Source organism: Lemur catta, chromosome 5 (assembly GCF_020740605.2).
Source record: "Lemur catta isolate mLemCat1 chromosome 5, mLemCat1.pri, whole genome shotgun sequence".
NCBI lineage: Eukaryota > Metazoa > Chordata > Mammalia > Primates > Lemuridae > Lemur > Lemur catta.
This window is the reverse complement of record NC_059132.1, coordinates 378,201-394,966: the sequence shown is the minus strand read 5'-3', so window position 1 is coordinate 394,966 and position 16,766 is coordinate 378,201. Positions and strand designations below refer to the sequence as shown.

At 38.4% G+C, this 16,766-nt stretch overlaps 1 protein-coding gene across 10 annotated transcripts in view; it reads left to right on the top strand.

Moving 5' to 3' along the window:
• The window catches only part of RAPGEF6 (Rap guanine nucleotide exchange factor 6), a 170,261-nt gene that overhangs the window by 34,265 nt on the left and 119,230 nt on the right, over positions 1-16,766 (top strand). For 9 of the 10 annotated variants that reach the window (XM_045550721.1, XM_045550716.1, XM_045550723.1 and 6 more), the window contains exon 5: positions 8,317-8,386. The exons of the other annotated variant lie outside the window; for it this stretch is intronic. In XM_045550721.1, coding sequence (XP_045406677.1) covers positions 8,317-8,386 — 70 coding nt within the window. The remainder of the gene's footprint in view (positions 1-8,316; positions 8,387-16,766) is intronic. 10 annotated transcript variants of the gene reach the window in all.

Sequence of the window (16,766 nt, the reverse complement as noted above, 5' to 3'; positions counted from 1 at the left end):
CTACAGAGCACAGACTTTCCTACTGCAGTGTCCCTCTAGCACCCTCTGCTGACAAACCTGTAACGTTTCCAGGTTGCAAAGGAGAACACAGAATCCACATCCTTATCATAAAGGAGGGCAGTGAAGTGTAGATTTGAAGCTGAGAGCCAGTACATTCGGATTCGAGAGGCAATAAATAACTGGCACAGTTCACTGCTTTGGCTACTCAGCTTCAATATGAATGCCTCTAAACATATTTGAAATTCTATTCAATAGCAGAACAACTGTTTTCACCTAACAAGGTATAGCTGTCCTTCATGGAAGTGAAGAAGTTCTTATCCTCTCTCTAAAATAAGGAAATGCACAGCCCCAGCAATCATTGCTAGCTGTATTAATTGTATATTCCGTCATAGTGCCTCTGAATATTCTGTTAACTAAAGACTGCTTTATAAAGTTCATCTTCCACAACTTACATATAAAATGAATATGGAAAGAAGAAGAAAATGGTTAACATACACAAATACGACACATGCAATAAACGGAGAGGAAATGTGGAAAGCTGCTGCAGTCCCTGTTCTGTGATTGGTCCCAAGGCTGTAGTCGCTATCTCTGGCTTTCTTTTCAGTGTTTCTTCCTTCACCTGAAATTTCAGTTGTTCTGGGTTCTTTTCCTGATGGTGGTAGGAACAAAATCCTCATTTTGAAGAGTCCTCAATTGTCCTGGCTTTTTTTGGTTGCTGTAGTTTTCTCTTAATATTTAATAGTGGACATGGAGGTACCATAAGGAGCCCAAGAAAATCCTCTGGGCTCCAGACATAGTCCCTGTAGCCCACATTGTGTGCCGTAACCCAGTTCCCCTTGGTGGTTGGGATCAGTCACTTGGGCCAGTGGAATAACCTTCCTGCCTGTTGTCTCAGTGGAGGTCTCTAATCCGTTGGAACCGCTGTTTTGTTTCCTGGTAGAAGCAAGTCTTTTGGACAATAAAACCACAAACCAGCAGCGTTCAGAGGAGTTGGGAGGAGAGCAGAAATTCTTTGAATGAGTTACTAAGTATAGCAGTGAGAAGAGCCACTCCTGTTCTCATGCCTTGAATATAAGCCCCGTATATTTTGACCTTTGGGTGAGACAAAAATCACTGCTGCACTTCTGTTGCAAAACGAGTTTTTTGATTGAAAACAATGCTGTCTAGGGTGCCAAGATAGGAGATAAAACATTTTGTAAGCTTACGGATGATGGTACTGTTAGAAGCATTACAGGCAAGTCCATTTCCAGAATGTGTCTGTTCTGATTAGACTAAATATCTGCCTCCTTCTTGATAGAAGAGGTCCAGTGTCAGTAACCTGCCTCCAGGTGTCTGACTGGTCCCCTTGAGGGATGGTGCCGTATCAGGGACTCAGTGTCAGTCTCTGCTGCTGGCAGATGAGGCTCCCGCTGTAGCGTCAGCGGTTGAGCCCTTCACGTTGTCCGTCTCTGCCACCGCGGCCACTTTGTTCACAGTCCCCGTGAGTGAGCACTGGTGTGGCTGGGGACAGAGAGTGATTGGCATCCATAGAGCAGGTCATTGTTTTGTCCCCCTGACTGTTAACAGCCTTCTCTACAGTGCATATGCTTTGAGTGTTTACATGGGACACAGACATTTTCAAAGTCTGTGCTGGTTTGAAGGAAGCCATCCTCATACCTCCTTCCAGACTTTCGTCACCAGTTTTCTAATCCTGTTCCCTCTAAGTCCCTGACCTTTCAGCCACACCGTTAGTAATTGCCCGTGAATCTGTGTAGATCAGTCATTCTGGCCATCTCTCAGTCCAGACAAAGTGGACAACCAGAGAATTCCCTAGGAAGATTTTCCTTCACCAGCTTCCTGAAATAGGGCTGTTCACTTTTGGGTGGTCCCAGTATGTTGTAGACCCATCTGTAGAACATGCTCACAGTTTTTCTTCTTCAGTCAGCTGGTCTGAGGAACTCCGATAGACACGGATTGCGGGGAAGAAGCAGTGCAGTGGGGATTGGTGCGGGAGGAGTCTGGGCCGTCTGCTGGTGCAGCTTACTGTGTCCCTGCACAGTCGCTCAGTCTCGCATACCGCGTTCACCGCGTAGTGGGGTGCCGCTGCACACAGCCAGCCCTCATGGCTAGGCACCCAGCTCATGACGGGAAGTTCAGGCTGCATAGCACCCGATGTCCCATGCTTAGGCGTTCAGCCTCTGCACTGAAGCCCACTGGCAAGCAGAAGTTGTTTCTCAGAAGTATTATAGAATAATTATTTCCAAAAGAGAGCATAGATGTCTCACATTCTAGAGGATTGCATTGTCATTCTCCTATTGGTGTTTGCTCTGTAGAGCACTCTCTTTGCCATGGGTGCTTCAAGTGTCCCTGGGTACGCTGGATTATAAGCCCAGGTGGCATAGTAGTTTACACGGCATCCTGAACTTGGTGGCAGCTTTATGAGTGACTGTCAGGATGGTTCAAAGTAGCACACTCACATGTGGTATGTTACCTCCAAAATCCAAAGAAAGTAACCCAGTAGTGTGCCTCTTTTTTTTCTTTTGTGGCAGTTAATATGGGGTGCAGCATCTTGCATTTCACTTTGGAGGCGATACCATGTTATGCCCCAAATTATGGAACCCCCAGAAACTTAAGGCCCTTGAATTTTTACAGCGTTTGTCTCCTGAACTCAAATTTGCATAGATTTTAGTAAGGCATGTAAAGTACACTCCCCTTATTTTATAATGAAATTTTTTATGTAATTTAAACCAGGAAAATATATTTTATAATTTACTATAAACAAAGGAGACAAGTAATCAAGTCTGAAATTTAAATGTCTTGTTTTGAAATAAATTTAGCCTTTTTCTAGAATTGAGTTCACTTTTTTAGTTGTCACAGTAAGATAAGACTTTAGCTTAAGAAATCAAAGCCTTCGTTAACGTTTGATTTTTTTTTTTTTTTTGAGACAGAGTCTCACTCTGTTGTCCAGGCTAGAGTGAGTGCCGTGGCGTCAGCCTAGCTCACAGCAACCTCAAACTCCTGGGCTCAAGCAATCCTACTGCCTCAGCCTCCCGAGTAGCTGACATTACAGGCTTGCGCCACGATGCCTGGCTAATTTTTTCTATATGTTTTTAGTTGTCCAGATAATTTCTTTCTGTTTTTTTGGTAGAGACAGGGTCTCGCTTTTGCTCAGTTTGGTCTCGAACTCCTGACCTTGAGCAATCCTCCCGCCTCGGCCTCCCAGAGTGCTAGGATTACAGGCATGAGCCACCGCGCCCGGCCAACATTTGATTTTTACATAAACTTTAACTCTGGTATTCATTTATTCATTCACATTTATGCAGCATATAAGCATTGATTGAATGTCATCTCTTTATAAGTCCCTGGCATTTATAGAAAAAAGACTGATTTACCTTGGATTGGGATGGCTACTTTGTTTTAAAAAGGCCCCAGTGTTGCGTGGCATGGAAAGAAAACTTCCTTGGAGAGGCAGTTGTGGAAATGGACTGGACAATCAGGGTTTGCTGAGCAAAGGAGAGAATAAACATTTCAGTCAGAATAACTCAAGCACCAAGGTATTGATTCATCTAGAAAACATTGATTGAGTGCCTGTCACATGTCAGGCACCCTGTGCTGGTCACTGAGGTTGGGAAAGGTGATCGGTAAATAGCATTGTCCATTTTCTAAAGCCATAATTTTTTTTTAAAGGCTGATCAAATGATAAGGCCATACTTTTTAAATAATTTTTTTGACAAAGCAATAAATTCATATCATTAAAAAGGCAAGATAGCAAAACAAGTTGTTCTTTAAGGAGTATTAATTCCACTTTTATTAATATTGTAGGAGAGAAAAAGTAATATCTTTTTCTCACCCATGGCAAGGTTCATGGCTGACACACTCATAACAAAATACAGATTAACAAGTGGAAAGCATGCAGATTTAATCAAAGTTTTGTGTGACATGGGAGCCTTCAGAAATAAAGACCTAAGGACTCCGGGAAAACTATGTTTTTATTATACATTCAATGAAGAATGGACAGCTGTGTGGAAATGGGATCGGACAAAAGGGTGTGATCTAATGGTAACAGACTAAGAGGGAAACCCAGCAAGGCCTGTCTGTTTAGACTCTTTGGCCTCTGTATGTTACATTCCCTTCTTGTCGGTATGGGGCAGGACCTTTTGGAATGAGAGTCTTCAAGGGAGAAGGAAGAGAATACCCTTTCTAGGCTTTATGGCTTGCTTTGGGGTAGAAGAGTTCTACTTGCCGTGACCCTCTTTGGCAAATGACTTTCCTTAGAGGAGAAGGAGGGGCAAAAGACGAGAAGGCAAGAGAAGATTAGGAGACTTTGCTTCTGAGTCCTTCCAGTCTCCTTTAGTTCAAAGAACTCGGCACGCCGCAGTGCCGTACTCTGGAATATTTGCTGAGCTCCAGCACTCAGTGGTGTCAGCTCTTTTATTGTGAAATATATGGGGAAAGGTGCAGATAACATAAATGTACATTTTAGTGAGTTTTAGTATACATTGGACATTTGCTTGATCACCACCCAGATCAAGAAATTGAACATTGTCAGCACCCGGAAGCAGCCTGCATCTTTCCTCAAATCCACTCCTCCCCCCAAAGATCACGAATTTCCATTTAAGCCTGTGGATAGGCACACCTTAACACTGGTTTTGCTTACTTTGAACATAATATGAATATAATCATACAGTATTCTTTTGTGTATGTCTTTAACCCAACATTATGTTTATTGAATTCATTCATGTTGTTACATATAGTTAATTCATTCTCATTACTTAATATTTTATTGTGAGCACAGTTAAGGGCTATTTTAAGTAAAGCAGCTGTGAACATTTTTGTATATTAGATGCACATGTGCATGTATTTCTGCTGAGCATACCTGGCAGTGAATTGTTGGCTCACAGGATGTGCCTATATTCATTAATTCCAAGTTGTGTTCCAAATGATGCACTAATTTACACACCCACCAGTAGTATGTCAGAATTCCCATTGTTCCACATTCTCACCAGTACTTAGTATTGTCAGTCTTTTAAGTTTTAAGTTTTTGACTGATTAATTTTTAGTCATTCTGTCGAGCTTATAATGGTATTTCACTATAGTTTGGACTTACATTTTACTAATTGCTGTTAAGTAAGTACATTTTCATTAAAATAACCATTTTTGTAAAGTGGCTCTTTAGGTCTGTTCTCCATTTTCCTAATGAGTTGTCTTTTTATTATTGAGATGTAGAGAGGTAGAAACAGTTTTTCTTGTTTTCGTTTCATTATTAAATCTATAGTCTACCTGGAATTGGTTTTTGAGTGTGGTATAATGTAATGGTATAATTCATTTTTTTAATAAATAATCATGTCACTCATTTTCCCTTATGCTTATTGGCTGTTGCTTTCTCTGTTTTGTGAAGTATCTGTTTAAGGTGGTTTTTTTGTGTGTGTGCTTGTCTTAAAGTTGTATTTTTTGTGTTTATTAGTATTCTATAAGCATCTTTAATATGTTCAGGATGAAGCTGTTTGGCCCATATTTTATCCCATTAATTTGGCTTACATTTTCATTTTCTTATGTCTTTTTAAAACAACTTTATTGAGGTATAATTGACATACACTAAACTGCACATATTTACAGTATACAGTAAGTTTTGGCATATATAAACACCTGTAAAACCACCACTGATATAAAGATAATGAACTTGTCCATCCCTAAAGTTTCCTCGTGCCCCTTTGTACACCCTCCTTCCCATCCTTCCCTCTTCCCTTCTTTGATCCCCAATTATTGATTCTTTTGTCAACGTAAGTTAGTTTACATCTTGAATTTTGTATAAGGAGAAACTTACAATATGTACTCTTTCCTCATCCAGCTTGTAATATTCATTAAAATTATTTCGGGTTTATCCATGTTGTTACGTTCTTGATATTTCATTCCTTCTGATTACATTATTCTCTAACATGAATATGCCACTGTTTGTTTAGCATTCAATTACTGATGGACATTTAGGTTGTTTCCTGTTTTTGACTGTTGCTATCAATGTTTTTGTAGAAATCTTTATAATAGGTCCACATAAATATGTCTGAGTAAATAGGAGTAGGCTGGTGGAGTATAAGTGTTTATGTGAACACATACTTTCATATATTTTGAATAAATACCTAGCAGTGACTAGGTTATATGGTAGATCCACGTTTAACCTTTAACAAAGTGCCATACTCTTTCCCAAAGTTGTGCCATTTGACATTCCCACGAGCGGTGTGTGAGAGTTCCACTTGTTCCAAATCACATCCTCACACTTAGGGGTAAGGTCAGTCTATTTAAGTTACATATCCTAATTTGTATGTGGTAGTATCTGATTGTGGTTTAAATTTACATTTTTCTAAAGATTAATGATGGTGAGCATATTTTTGTGTGCCGTGTCATTTGTATATGTTTTATGAAGTGCCTCTGAGTCGTTTACCCATTTTTGAGGAAGGTACGGTTAATTTCTCATTTTTGTGTTTCAGAAGTTCTGTGTGTGCTCTATACAAGTCCTTTAGTGTCTGATTTGCAGATACTGTCTCCCTATCTGGATTGTGTTTTCCATCTATTCACTGTTTTTCAAAGGGCAGAAGTACTTAATTTTGATGTTCGTTTCTCATTTTTTTTTTTCTCCTTCAGTGGACTGTGCTTTTGGTGTTATGTGTTAAGAAATCTTGAGTTGGATCTGGGTTTTCAGGCTCTTTCTGGGCTATAGAGTTCTTTTCAGGCTACCTGGTAGCAATCTGAGAGTCTGGCATCACTTCCTGCTGGAATTCAGATATCCAGGAGGAGCTTAGAGCTATGACTAGAATGCGGATGGACCTGGTGTCCGCTAAAGACAGTTCCCAGGACGAGTCCAGGGCCTCTCATCCCACGTGCTCAGGAACATTCGTAAAGCCACGTGGTGCCTGTCCATGGCCTGTTAGGAACCCGGGCAGAAAGTGAACTGCGGGTGAGCAAGCAAAGCTTCATCTGTGTTCACAGACACTCCCTGTTGCTCGCATCACTGGCACTAAATATTCAAAATTTTGGTATTTTAGGTTGCTTTATAGTTTCTTTTAAGTGCACACTAATACAAGCGTGAAGCTCTTGTATCTTATATAATTGGCAGGTTTTTTTTTTATTTCTCCCATTTTTTAAAAAATTCAGTTTATCTTTTAAAATGAAAACTGGATTTTTTTTCTTTATGATTGATTTTTTTTTTTTTTTTTTTGAGACAGACTCTTACTCTGTCACTTGGGCTAGAGTACAGTGGCATTATTATAGCTCACTACAACCTCACCTCAAACTCCTGAACTCAAGCAATCCTCCTGCCTCAGCCTCCCACGTAGCTGGGACTATAGGCATGGGCCATCATGCCCAGCTAATTTTTCTCTCTTTTTTTGTAGAGAGTATCACTGTGTTGCTCAGGTTGATCTCAAACTCCTAGGCTCAAGTGATCGTCCCACCTTGGCCTCCCAGAGTGCTGGGATTACAGATGTGAGCCACCACATCCAGTCTGCTTGCTTGCTTTTTTGATTTGCTTAGAAATCTTTTTCTCAAACTGAGACTTTAAAAATACATTTTATTTTAGTACTGATCCAGCTTTAGTTTTTTTAAAAGAGATAGCCAGTGGTTCCAACACTGTTTTAAAGTAAATCATCTATGTATCTAACTACATTCTTTATGTGCAGTTGGCCCTTCATAGCCACAAGCTTTCCATCTGTGGGTTTGAGCAAATGCAGGTCAAAATCATCCAGGAAGAAGAAGTCTGAAAATGTACAGATTGTTTTTACTTATTATTTCCTGAATGATACAGTTTAACAACTATTTACATAACATTTACTTTGTATTAGGTTCTATAAGTAATCTAGAAATGATTTAAAGTATACGGTAGGATGTGCTTAGGTTATTATTTTTTTTATTTCAGCTTATTATGGGGGTACAAAAGTTTAGATTATGTATATTGCCCATGCTCCCCCACCCCCCCAATGTGCATAGGTTATATGCAAATACTTATTAGCTGTGCTTTTTCTTTTCTTTGATTGAACATATATTACAGATGTTCAAAATTTGAGATTAGGCAAATATCTTTTATAACTAATTTTAGGGACTAGTTAAAGGCAAAAACTGATAAAGAATTTTCATACAGTACTATATTGAGATCTGTTTATCTTAACAATTAAGAGGGGAGTTTTTTGCCCCCCAAGAAAATCTAATTTTATTGATATAAGTGATAGGATCAAGATCAGAATTTCTTGGTTAACATCTAGGCGGTTTTTGTTACTGTTTGTTTTTTTCCTATACTGATACATTTTATTTGTAACCTTTGCTAAAGAAATTGTTTTTCTGTTTTTATAGTTTTGGTAAGCAGTTTGGAGGAAAAAGAGGATGTGATTGTCTTGTATTAGAGCCTTCAGAAATGATTGTGGTAAGAACTTTAAAGAATGCTGAATTGTTTTTGCTATGTTTCAGTTTGAACTTTAAATGTGATAGGCTTTAAACACTTAAGGAGGCTTCATAACTCTGATCTTTTAGAGATTCATATACCAAGTTCATACATTTTCATTACTCAGACTTTTCTGATCCTTGAGAGAGTGTGAAACTTGATATGATTATATGTATAATGTGTTTTTTCTTTTTTTTTTGAGACAGAGTCTCGCTCTGTTGCCTGGGCTAGAGTGCCGTGGCATCAGCCTAGCTCACAGCAACCTCAAACTCCTGGGCTCAAGCGATCCTCCTGCCTCAGCCTCCCGAGTAGCTGGGACTACAGACATGCGCCACCATGCCTGGCTGATTTTTTCTATATATCTATTTTAGTTGGCCAGATAATTTCTTTCTATTTTTGGTAGAGACAGGGTCTCGCTCTTGCTCAGGCTGGTCTCGAACTCCTGACCTCAAGCGATCCACCTGCCTCGGCCTCCCAGAGTGCTAGGATTACAGGCGTGAGCCACCACGCCCGGCCAATCAGCATAGTTTAAAATGCTTTATGAGTTATAGGAGAAAATCCAGAATAGATAAAATTTTCAGAAATCTTAAAAATGCTTGGTCTGAGTGTATTAAATGGTTTTATTATGTTTTTATTTGTACAGATTTGAATAGCTCCACTGGTGATTTGGAATGCCTTTTTCTGAACACTGTCTTGATCACCTGATAATGTTAATCATCTTAATCTGACACGTTCTACAGTAATCTTGTTTTAACTTCATTTGGTATGGTGAGGTGGTGCATATTCTCATATGCTATGGAGGGGATTTTTCTTATTATTCTTACCTCTTGCCCATTTTTCTACTTGGATTATTCCTTTCATAAGAATTTTTTACTGGTAAATGAGCCATTTTTTTAATAAAAGGCTATAAATTATCATTCACTTCAACCTTAAATATAAAATGCACTTTATCACAGTTACAATTTTTAGGGGGTGGGGATCTGTCAAGTTTGTTTTCTTCATAGACTTTTGGATTTGAGGTCATGCTTTTAAAAGACCCTCCCTATAACAAAATTATTTAACTTAACGTATATTGCTTTGTAGAATTTTACTAGTTCATTATTTTAATTTAACTTTTAAATCTAGCTGCTTCTGTGTAGCTGAAGACAGTGACAACCACTCAACTACCTCTCCCCCAATATTTTCTCTAAAAACAATGTAAATCTATAAGATGGGTGAAAGAAATCTATATATAAACCATATTCACAACATAACTTGAGGACAGAGAATATCCAAACTTGAAAATGATTATAAATAGTAATTTTACAGGTGGACGATGACAGGGATTGGCAGGGGTGTGCAGAAATTGGAGCCTTTGTACATTGCTGGTAGAAATATAAAATGGTGCAGCTGATGTGGAAAGCAGGCAATTCCTCAAACAGTGAAAAATAGAATTACCACATGAGCCATCAGTTCCACTCCTGCATATGCACGCAAGAGAATTGAAAACATAGGTCCACATAAAATCTTGTGCACTAATGTACACATTATTTATAGAATCCAAAAAGTAGAAACAGCCCAAATGTCCATCTCCTTGATAAATCAGTAAACAAGATGTCATGTATTCATATTATGGAATACAATTCTGCCATACAAAGGAATGAAGTATTGACACCTGCTACAGCGTGGATGAACCTTGAAAACATTCTCAGTGAAAGAAGCAGTGTGCACAAGGCCACCTACATATATGATTTCATTTATATCAAATGTCTAGAATAGGGAAATCGATAGAGACAAAAAGTAGATTAGAAAATCTACATAAGCCAGTACCTAGTAAAGACAGTGAATCTGTAATGACAAACTTTCTCATTTAGAAATTCGGACCCTTATGGCCTCACTGGTAAATTTTTCCACACACTTAAGAAATAATGCATTACCTCTAACAGGAAGTAGAAACAGTTTGAATACTTCCTCTGTTTTTGTTATATGAGCCCAGTTTAATTTTGATAACAAACCCTAACAAGGGCATTATACAAAAGCAATATTATAGGTTAGAATTCTTTTTAATGAAAATAGATATAAAAATCTTAAAATTTGGGGGAATCAAATCCCAGTAATACATAGAGTAGATAAAACATCATGACTAAAGTGGATTTATTCCTAGAGTTGCAAGTTGATTTAGCATTTAAATATCAGTGTGGTTCACTACATTGATACAATTAGAGAAAAAAAGGTCAAATGATCATCTCTGTAGACACAGGTAAAACACTTGATAATATTCCAAACCCATTCATGATTTTAAAGTGTTTTAGCAAGCAAGGAAGAGAAGGAAAATTCCATATCCTTATTTAAGGTACCTGCACAAACCATATAATAAATACTGAAAACTTTGTCCCAGCATTTGGGAATGTGTCAAGAAAGCCCATCAATACCAAAATCACTGTCTAAGAGATCTTGTACAGTGCATTTAGGCAAGGGAAAAAAGTTTGAAAAAAATATATAGAACTGTAGTTTACAAATGACATGATTTGCACGTAGAAAACCCAATAATACCTAAATGTAAACTTTTAAAATTAATAAGTGATTTCAGCAAGGTCACTAGATACTTGTTCATACACAAAAATCAGTTTTATTTCTCCTTACAAGCAACAAATAATTAAAAGATGGAATTTTATAAACACACCATTTATAAACATAAAAAAATTCACATGTATCAGATTAAATCTAACAAAAGTTGCAGGAGACCTTTACACAGAAAACCATAAAATTTCTTTAGATCTGTAGCACTAAATCATTTGAGTTAATCAGTATTTTTAATATGTAAATTCTTTCAATATCCATCTAAAATTTAGTACAATCTTAAATCGCAGTAGTTTTTTAATAGGGATCAAAAAATTGATCTGTGACATATATGTGTCACATAAAGGGAGAATATGTTTGCAATAACTGAATAAATACCTAAGCCAAGCACGGTGGCATGAGTCTGTAGTCACATCTACTTGGTAGGCTGCTCAGGAAGGAGGAGTTCAAGGTTATAGTGTGCTGTGATCATGCCTGTGAATAGCCACTGCATTCTAGCCTGGGCAACACAGTGAGACCCCTATCTCTTTAAAAAATACTTAAGCATGAACTTAACAAGTGTGCAAAAACAATGTTTTTAACTACCCTTGAAAAAATGAAAAATTAAACCTGAACAAAAGGAGACACTGTGTTCTTAAACATGGAGTTACCATCATATTATTATTTTTTCTTTCTTCACCTTATGGATTTAATGAGATCCCAGTGAAGAATACTATCATGTGTAGTGGTGGTTTTGTGCCTAGCACATTTGGAAAAATAAAAAGGCAAGAAAAGATAGAAAACTGAGAAAGAAGAGCAATTTAGTGGAGATATATAAATCTTTCTATGTACTAAAACCAATTCAAAAAGGTGAAAAAAATGTAATTGCCCCAACCAAAACAATGATTTTAATATATGTAAAGTTGTTGGTATAATTCCACCAAGAATTATAATTTCTGGTGACTTTAAGAGACAGTATTTTCTGTGTACATTCCTAATGGGCTATGTTGTCATAAGGACAGAAAGAGCTAGTTGTTTCATTAGTATTAATAATAGTGGTATTTTTACAGTTTTTTATACAGTTAACGTGCCACATAATGATGTTTCGGTCAGTGACAGATGGCATGTATGACAGTGGTTGCATAAGATTATAATATGGTATTTTGGCTGTTCCTTTTCTATGTTTAGATACACAAGTGCTTAACATGTTACAATTGCTTATGGTTTTCGGCACAGTACCACGCTCTACAAGTTTGTAGCCTGGGAGCAGTAGGCCGTAGTGTGTAGCCCACACGTGCAGTAAGCTGCACCATCTGTTGTGGAAGTAAACTCTGTGACGCTTGCACAATGATGAAATCGCCCAACAACTCATTTCTCAGAATGATTCCTCATCGTTAAGCAACACATGACTGTATATGTTTGTGCGTATAGACGCACATTACATGTAACTGTAATTATAATTAATATAAGAATTAACATACATACACAAGTATATACATATATGAGTTATTAGGAACAAAAATTATGTAACCAGGATGTTAGTAGTAATGTTGATATTGTTAATTTAAAACTATTATATATATATAGATAATATATGTATATATTATAAAAAGAAATTCTACATATAAAGATATATTTAATTAGAAATAAAATGTATAACTAATTGTTAATATAATATATGCACATATAAATTTCATTAACAATCAAGATTTTTTTTCAGCATATGAGTTATATAAAAGTAAAGACGTTACATAAAACTTAAATCGGAAATGTCAGCATCAACACTGGTTTTTTCTCTTCAAAGTATTACCACGTGGTCCATGTTAAGAAAGAAGTGTGTTTCCTATGGCTATTTATTGCACAAGCTTAGAAGCAGTGACAACCAAGTAGTCATAACCGTTCCTAGTGGCTGTAGAGCCCTGGTAGTGGTGAGTAAGTACATCCCCATTAAAAGGACACAGACCTGCAGTAAGTAGTGGCTTATAGCAGCTCTGAGTCAGGAAATGTGGTAGATTGGGATTTCTTCTGTCAGAAAGCAAGGAAATATTAATACTTAAAATTATTGGGCTTGTGTCAAAAGCTCATAGTAACTTAGAAGAGATAATTTGAGTATCAAAAAAATATTGCTAAGAATTTTTATCAGGAAATGGGCCGGGTGCGGTGGCTCACGCCTGTCATCCTAGCACTCTGGGAGGCCGAGGCGGGTGGATCGCTCAAGGTCAGGAGTTGGAGACCAGGCTGAGCAAGAGCGAGTCCCTGTCCGTACTAAAAAAAATAGAAAGAAATTAGCTGGACAACTAAAAATACATAGAAAAAATTAGCCGGGCATGGTGGCGCATGCCTGTAGTCCCAGCTGTGCGGGAGGCTGAGGCAGGAGACTTGCTTGAGCTCAGGAGTTTGAGGTTGCCGTGAGCTAGGCTGACACCACGGCACTCTAGTCTGGGCAACAGAGCGAGACTCTGTATCAGAAAAAATAGAGGAAATGATACAGAAATTTATCAGAAACTTTTTTCTGCATTTATTACAGTGATTCATGCCTTTTTTTTCCTTTGATCTCTTAATATGATAATTTATTGTAACATTTTTCTAGTATTACCCAATAAAAGCTCAAGTTGAGTTATTTTTTTCCTACATTCTGAGTCCAATTTGATAATCAAGTTTATGATTTTTCCATTTATGTTTTTTAGTGAGACATTAGCCTATAATTTTAATTTCTGATACTCTTTTTGTCATATCTTTTGTATCAAATTCTGTGAGCCTCTTGGGATCTGTTTTCTCTTTTTCTGTATAAGATTATTTTTTACCTGGAAAGACTGTTTTATTTACATTCATTGTGATTGCTGATAGGTTTGGATTTACTTTTACTGCACTATGTGCTTTGTTGTACTTTTTCCCTCTTATTGTTTCTGCTATCTTTTATAGTAAGTTGTTTTTTCTCACCACTCCTCCCTACCGTACTCCATTAAAACTAGTGTTTGTTCTCTTCTTTTAGTGCTAATTCTCACTATTTTTAAATTCCTGCTTTAAAATATCTGAAACTAATAAGTAGCTAAACTTGTAAGAGTTTGATGCTAGTATCCAAATATAATTCCTGTTGTCCAGTATTTTAGCTTTATATATTTATCTTATAAATTTTGTTTGATTTTATTGTGTTGTGCAGTCAGTATTTCTTCATATTTAACCACATATTTAGCATTTTTTGCTTTTAATTCTTTCTTGCATAAAGGACCTTACTTATGGGAACACGGAACACTTGTGTTATGTTTTAAGTATACCCTTTAAAGTTTTTTTTTCTTTTTTTTTCTTTTTGAGGCAGAATCTTGCTCTGTTGTCCGGGCTAGAGTGCTGTGGCGTCAGCCTAGCTCACAGCAGCCTCAAACTCCTGACCTCAAGTGATCCTCCTGCCTCAGCCTTCTGAGTAGCTGGGACTACAGGCATGTGCCACCGTGCCCGGCTAGTTTTTCTATATATATTTTTAGTTGTCCATATAATTTTTTCTATTTTTAGTAGAGACAGGGTCTCGCTCTTGCTCAGGCTGGTCTCGAACTCCTGAGCTCAAACAATCCGCCGGCCTTGGCCTCCCAGAGTGCTAGGATTACAGGCGTGAGCCACCGCGCCCAGCCAAGACATATTTTTGAGGGCATTTTACATATTTCCAAGGACCTAACATATTTGAGGAGAAAACAAGAATTTAACACCCATTTTTTTTTTTTTTTGAGACGGAGTCTCGCTGTGTTGCCCGGGCTAGAGTGAGTGCTGTGGCATCAGCCTAGCTCACAGCAACCTCAAACTCCTGGACTCAAGCGATCCTCCTGCCTCAGCATCCCGAGTAGCTGGGACTACAGGCATGCGCCACCATGCCCGGCTAATTTTTTCTATATATATATTTTAGTTGGCCAGATAATTTCTTTCTATTTTTAGAGGAGACGGGGTCTCGCTCTTGCTGAGGCTGGTCTCGAACTCCTGACCTCGAGCGATCCACCCGCCTCGGCCTCCCAGAGTGCTAGGATTACAGGCGTGAGCCACCGCGCCCGGCCTTAACACCCATTTTGACAAACCTTGAGTGTTAAGTGAACAAAGATGAATATAATGTAATACAGTTCTTGCCCTGGGAACTTTGTTATCTTGTTAGTGAATGGACTTACCAAATAATATGATCAATATGCTTAGTGTTGTATAAGGAGTAACACCTTCCTGGGGCAGAGGAGAGATTGTTTGAACTGGATCATAAGGTATGTGTAGGAGGCCGACATGTTGGTGAATGGAGACTGGGCTTTTATACGGAAGGAACAGCACTGTATGCAGAGGCCTGGCGGCAGTGGGGAGCGTGTCTCATTGGTGAGAAGTCTCGGTCTGTACACAGAGTAAGCCGCCGAGGTCTTTTGTGATTGTGGACGAGCTAGGCATTGAGGTGGGTCTGAAGCTTGGTGGTATCCAAATGGGAACAAGTGAAGATAGAATGGTAGGATAACAGATTGAAGTCAAGTCACTCAGTTAGACGGCAGAGTGTGAGTTATGTATATGTATAGACGGCAGAGTGTGGGCACATGAATAGTCACGGTGACTTGGCTGCTGCTTACTCTTTACCTCACATCTCAGACAGATGAGACATCAACTCTCTGAGAAATCCTTAGGGAATTTTGCATATCTCGTTAGAGTTTTTGTGGGAAGGATGATAAGGGAATGGCTTTTCCCGGGTTATATACGTAAGATAAAGTGATCAAAATATTTTGGGGATGGAGTGTCCATGGCTTTGAATATTAACTGTAAGAACTTAACGTTTATTTGGTGAACGTTAGAGGCCCATTGTGTCTGCTAGGGTGGGCACCTGCACCTCAGGCTGAGAAGGAATTCTGCACACAAAGATCAGGATGGGTTTGGAGCAAGACGTTTGTTTCACTTTCCAAGAGAGGAACGGGTACAGCATGAAAGAAGTGCTGGCCTGAAGGGTGAGGGGTCTGGGGTTTTTGTTGGGATAAAGGATAAAGTGGTTGGTTATTGTTGCAAAATGACAGGAGGCTGCTGTGTTTGTTTTTGTTTTTGTTTTTGTTTTTTCTCTGCTAGTTGGCTTTATCAGACTTTTGCAGTGTGGTCTGGCTGATGTGGAGAAGGAAGGGATGCGCCCTTTCTTTCTGCTCAGTATTGTTCCAGTTCTGTAAAACAAACTCCTAAAGATAACAGGCCACAGGCAGTTAAACAAAGGGACAGTTGTATGTTGTGATTTTTCCTTTTTTCCCCTGTTAGTTTATTAGCAGTGCCACCCTTCTAGTAGCATTTTGAGCAAGTGAGACCTGAGACAGTGATGATTTATGTGACTTGTCTGACCCTGCAGGGTGGAACTGGAGAGGAGCCACGTCTAAAGCAACAGGTCACCTGTTGGCGTAGGGCAGGACTGAGGTGAGGAAGACTTGAAATAAGGAGAAGTAATAGGAATAAAGAAAGAGCATTATGAGAGGGATTTATAAACGACTGACAATCTGAGAAATAATTGAACCTAAGATTTGTAAGACAAGCAGGGGAGCTGGGAGTGTCACTGAGATTATGTACAGTAGCCCCCCCCACCTGCAGTTTCACTTTCCACAGTGTCAGTTGCCCGCCATACAGTTGAGAGAGAGAGAGATCATATTCATGTAACTTTCATTACAGCATATTGTTATAATTTTTCTATTTCATTATTAGTTATTACTTTCTTATTGATCCTAATTTATAAATTAGATTTTATCATAGGTTTATGTATAGGAAAAAACTATATAGGGTTTGGTATTATCTGTGGTTTCAGACATCTTCTGGGGGGCTTGTACCATAACCCCCATGGATAAGGGGG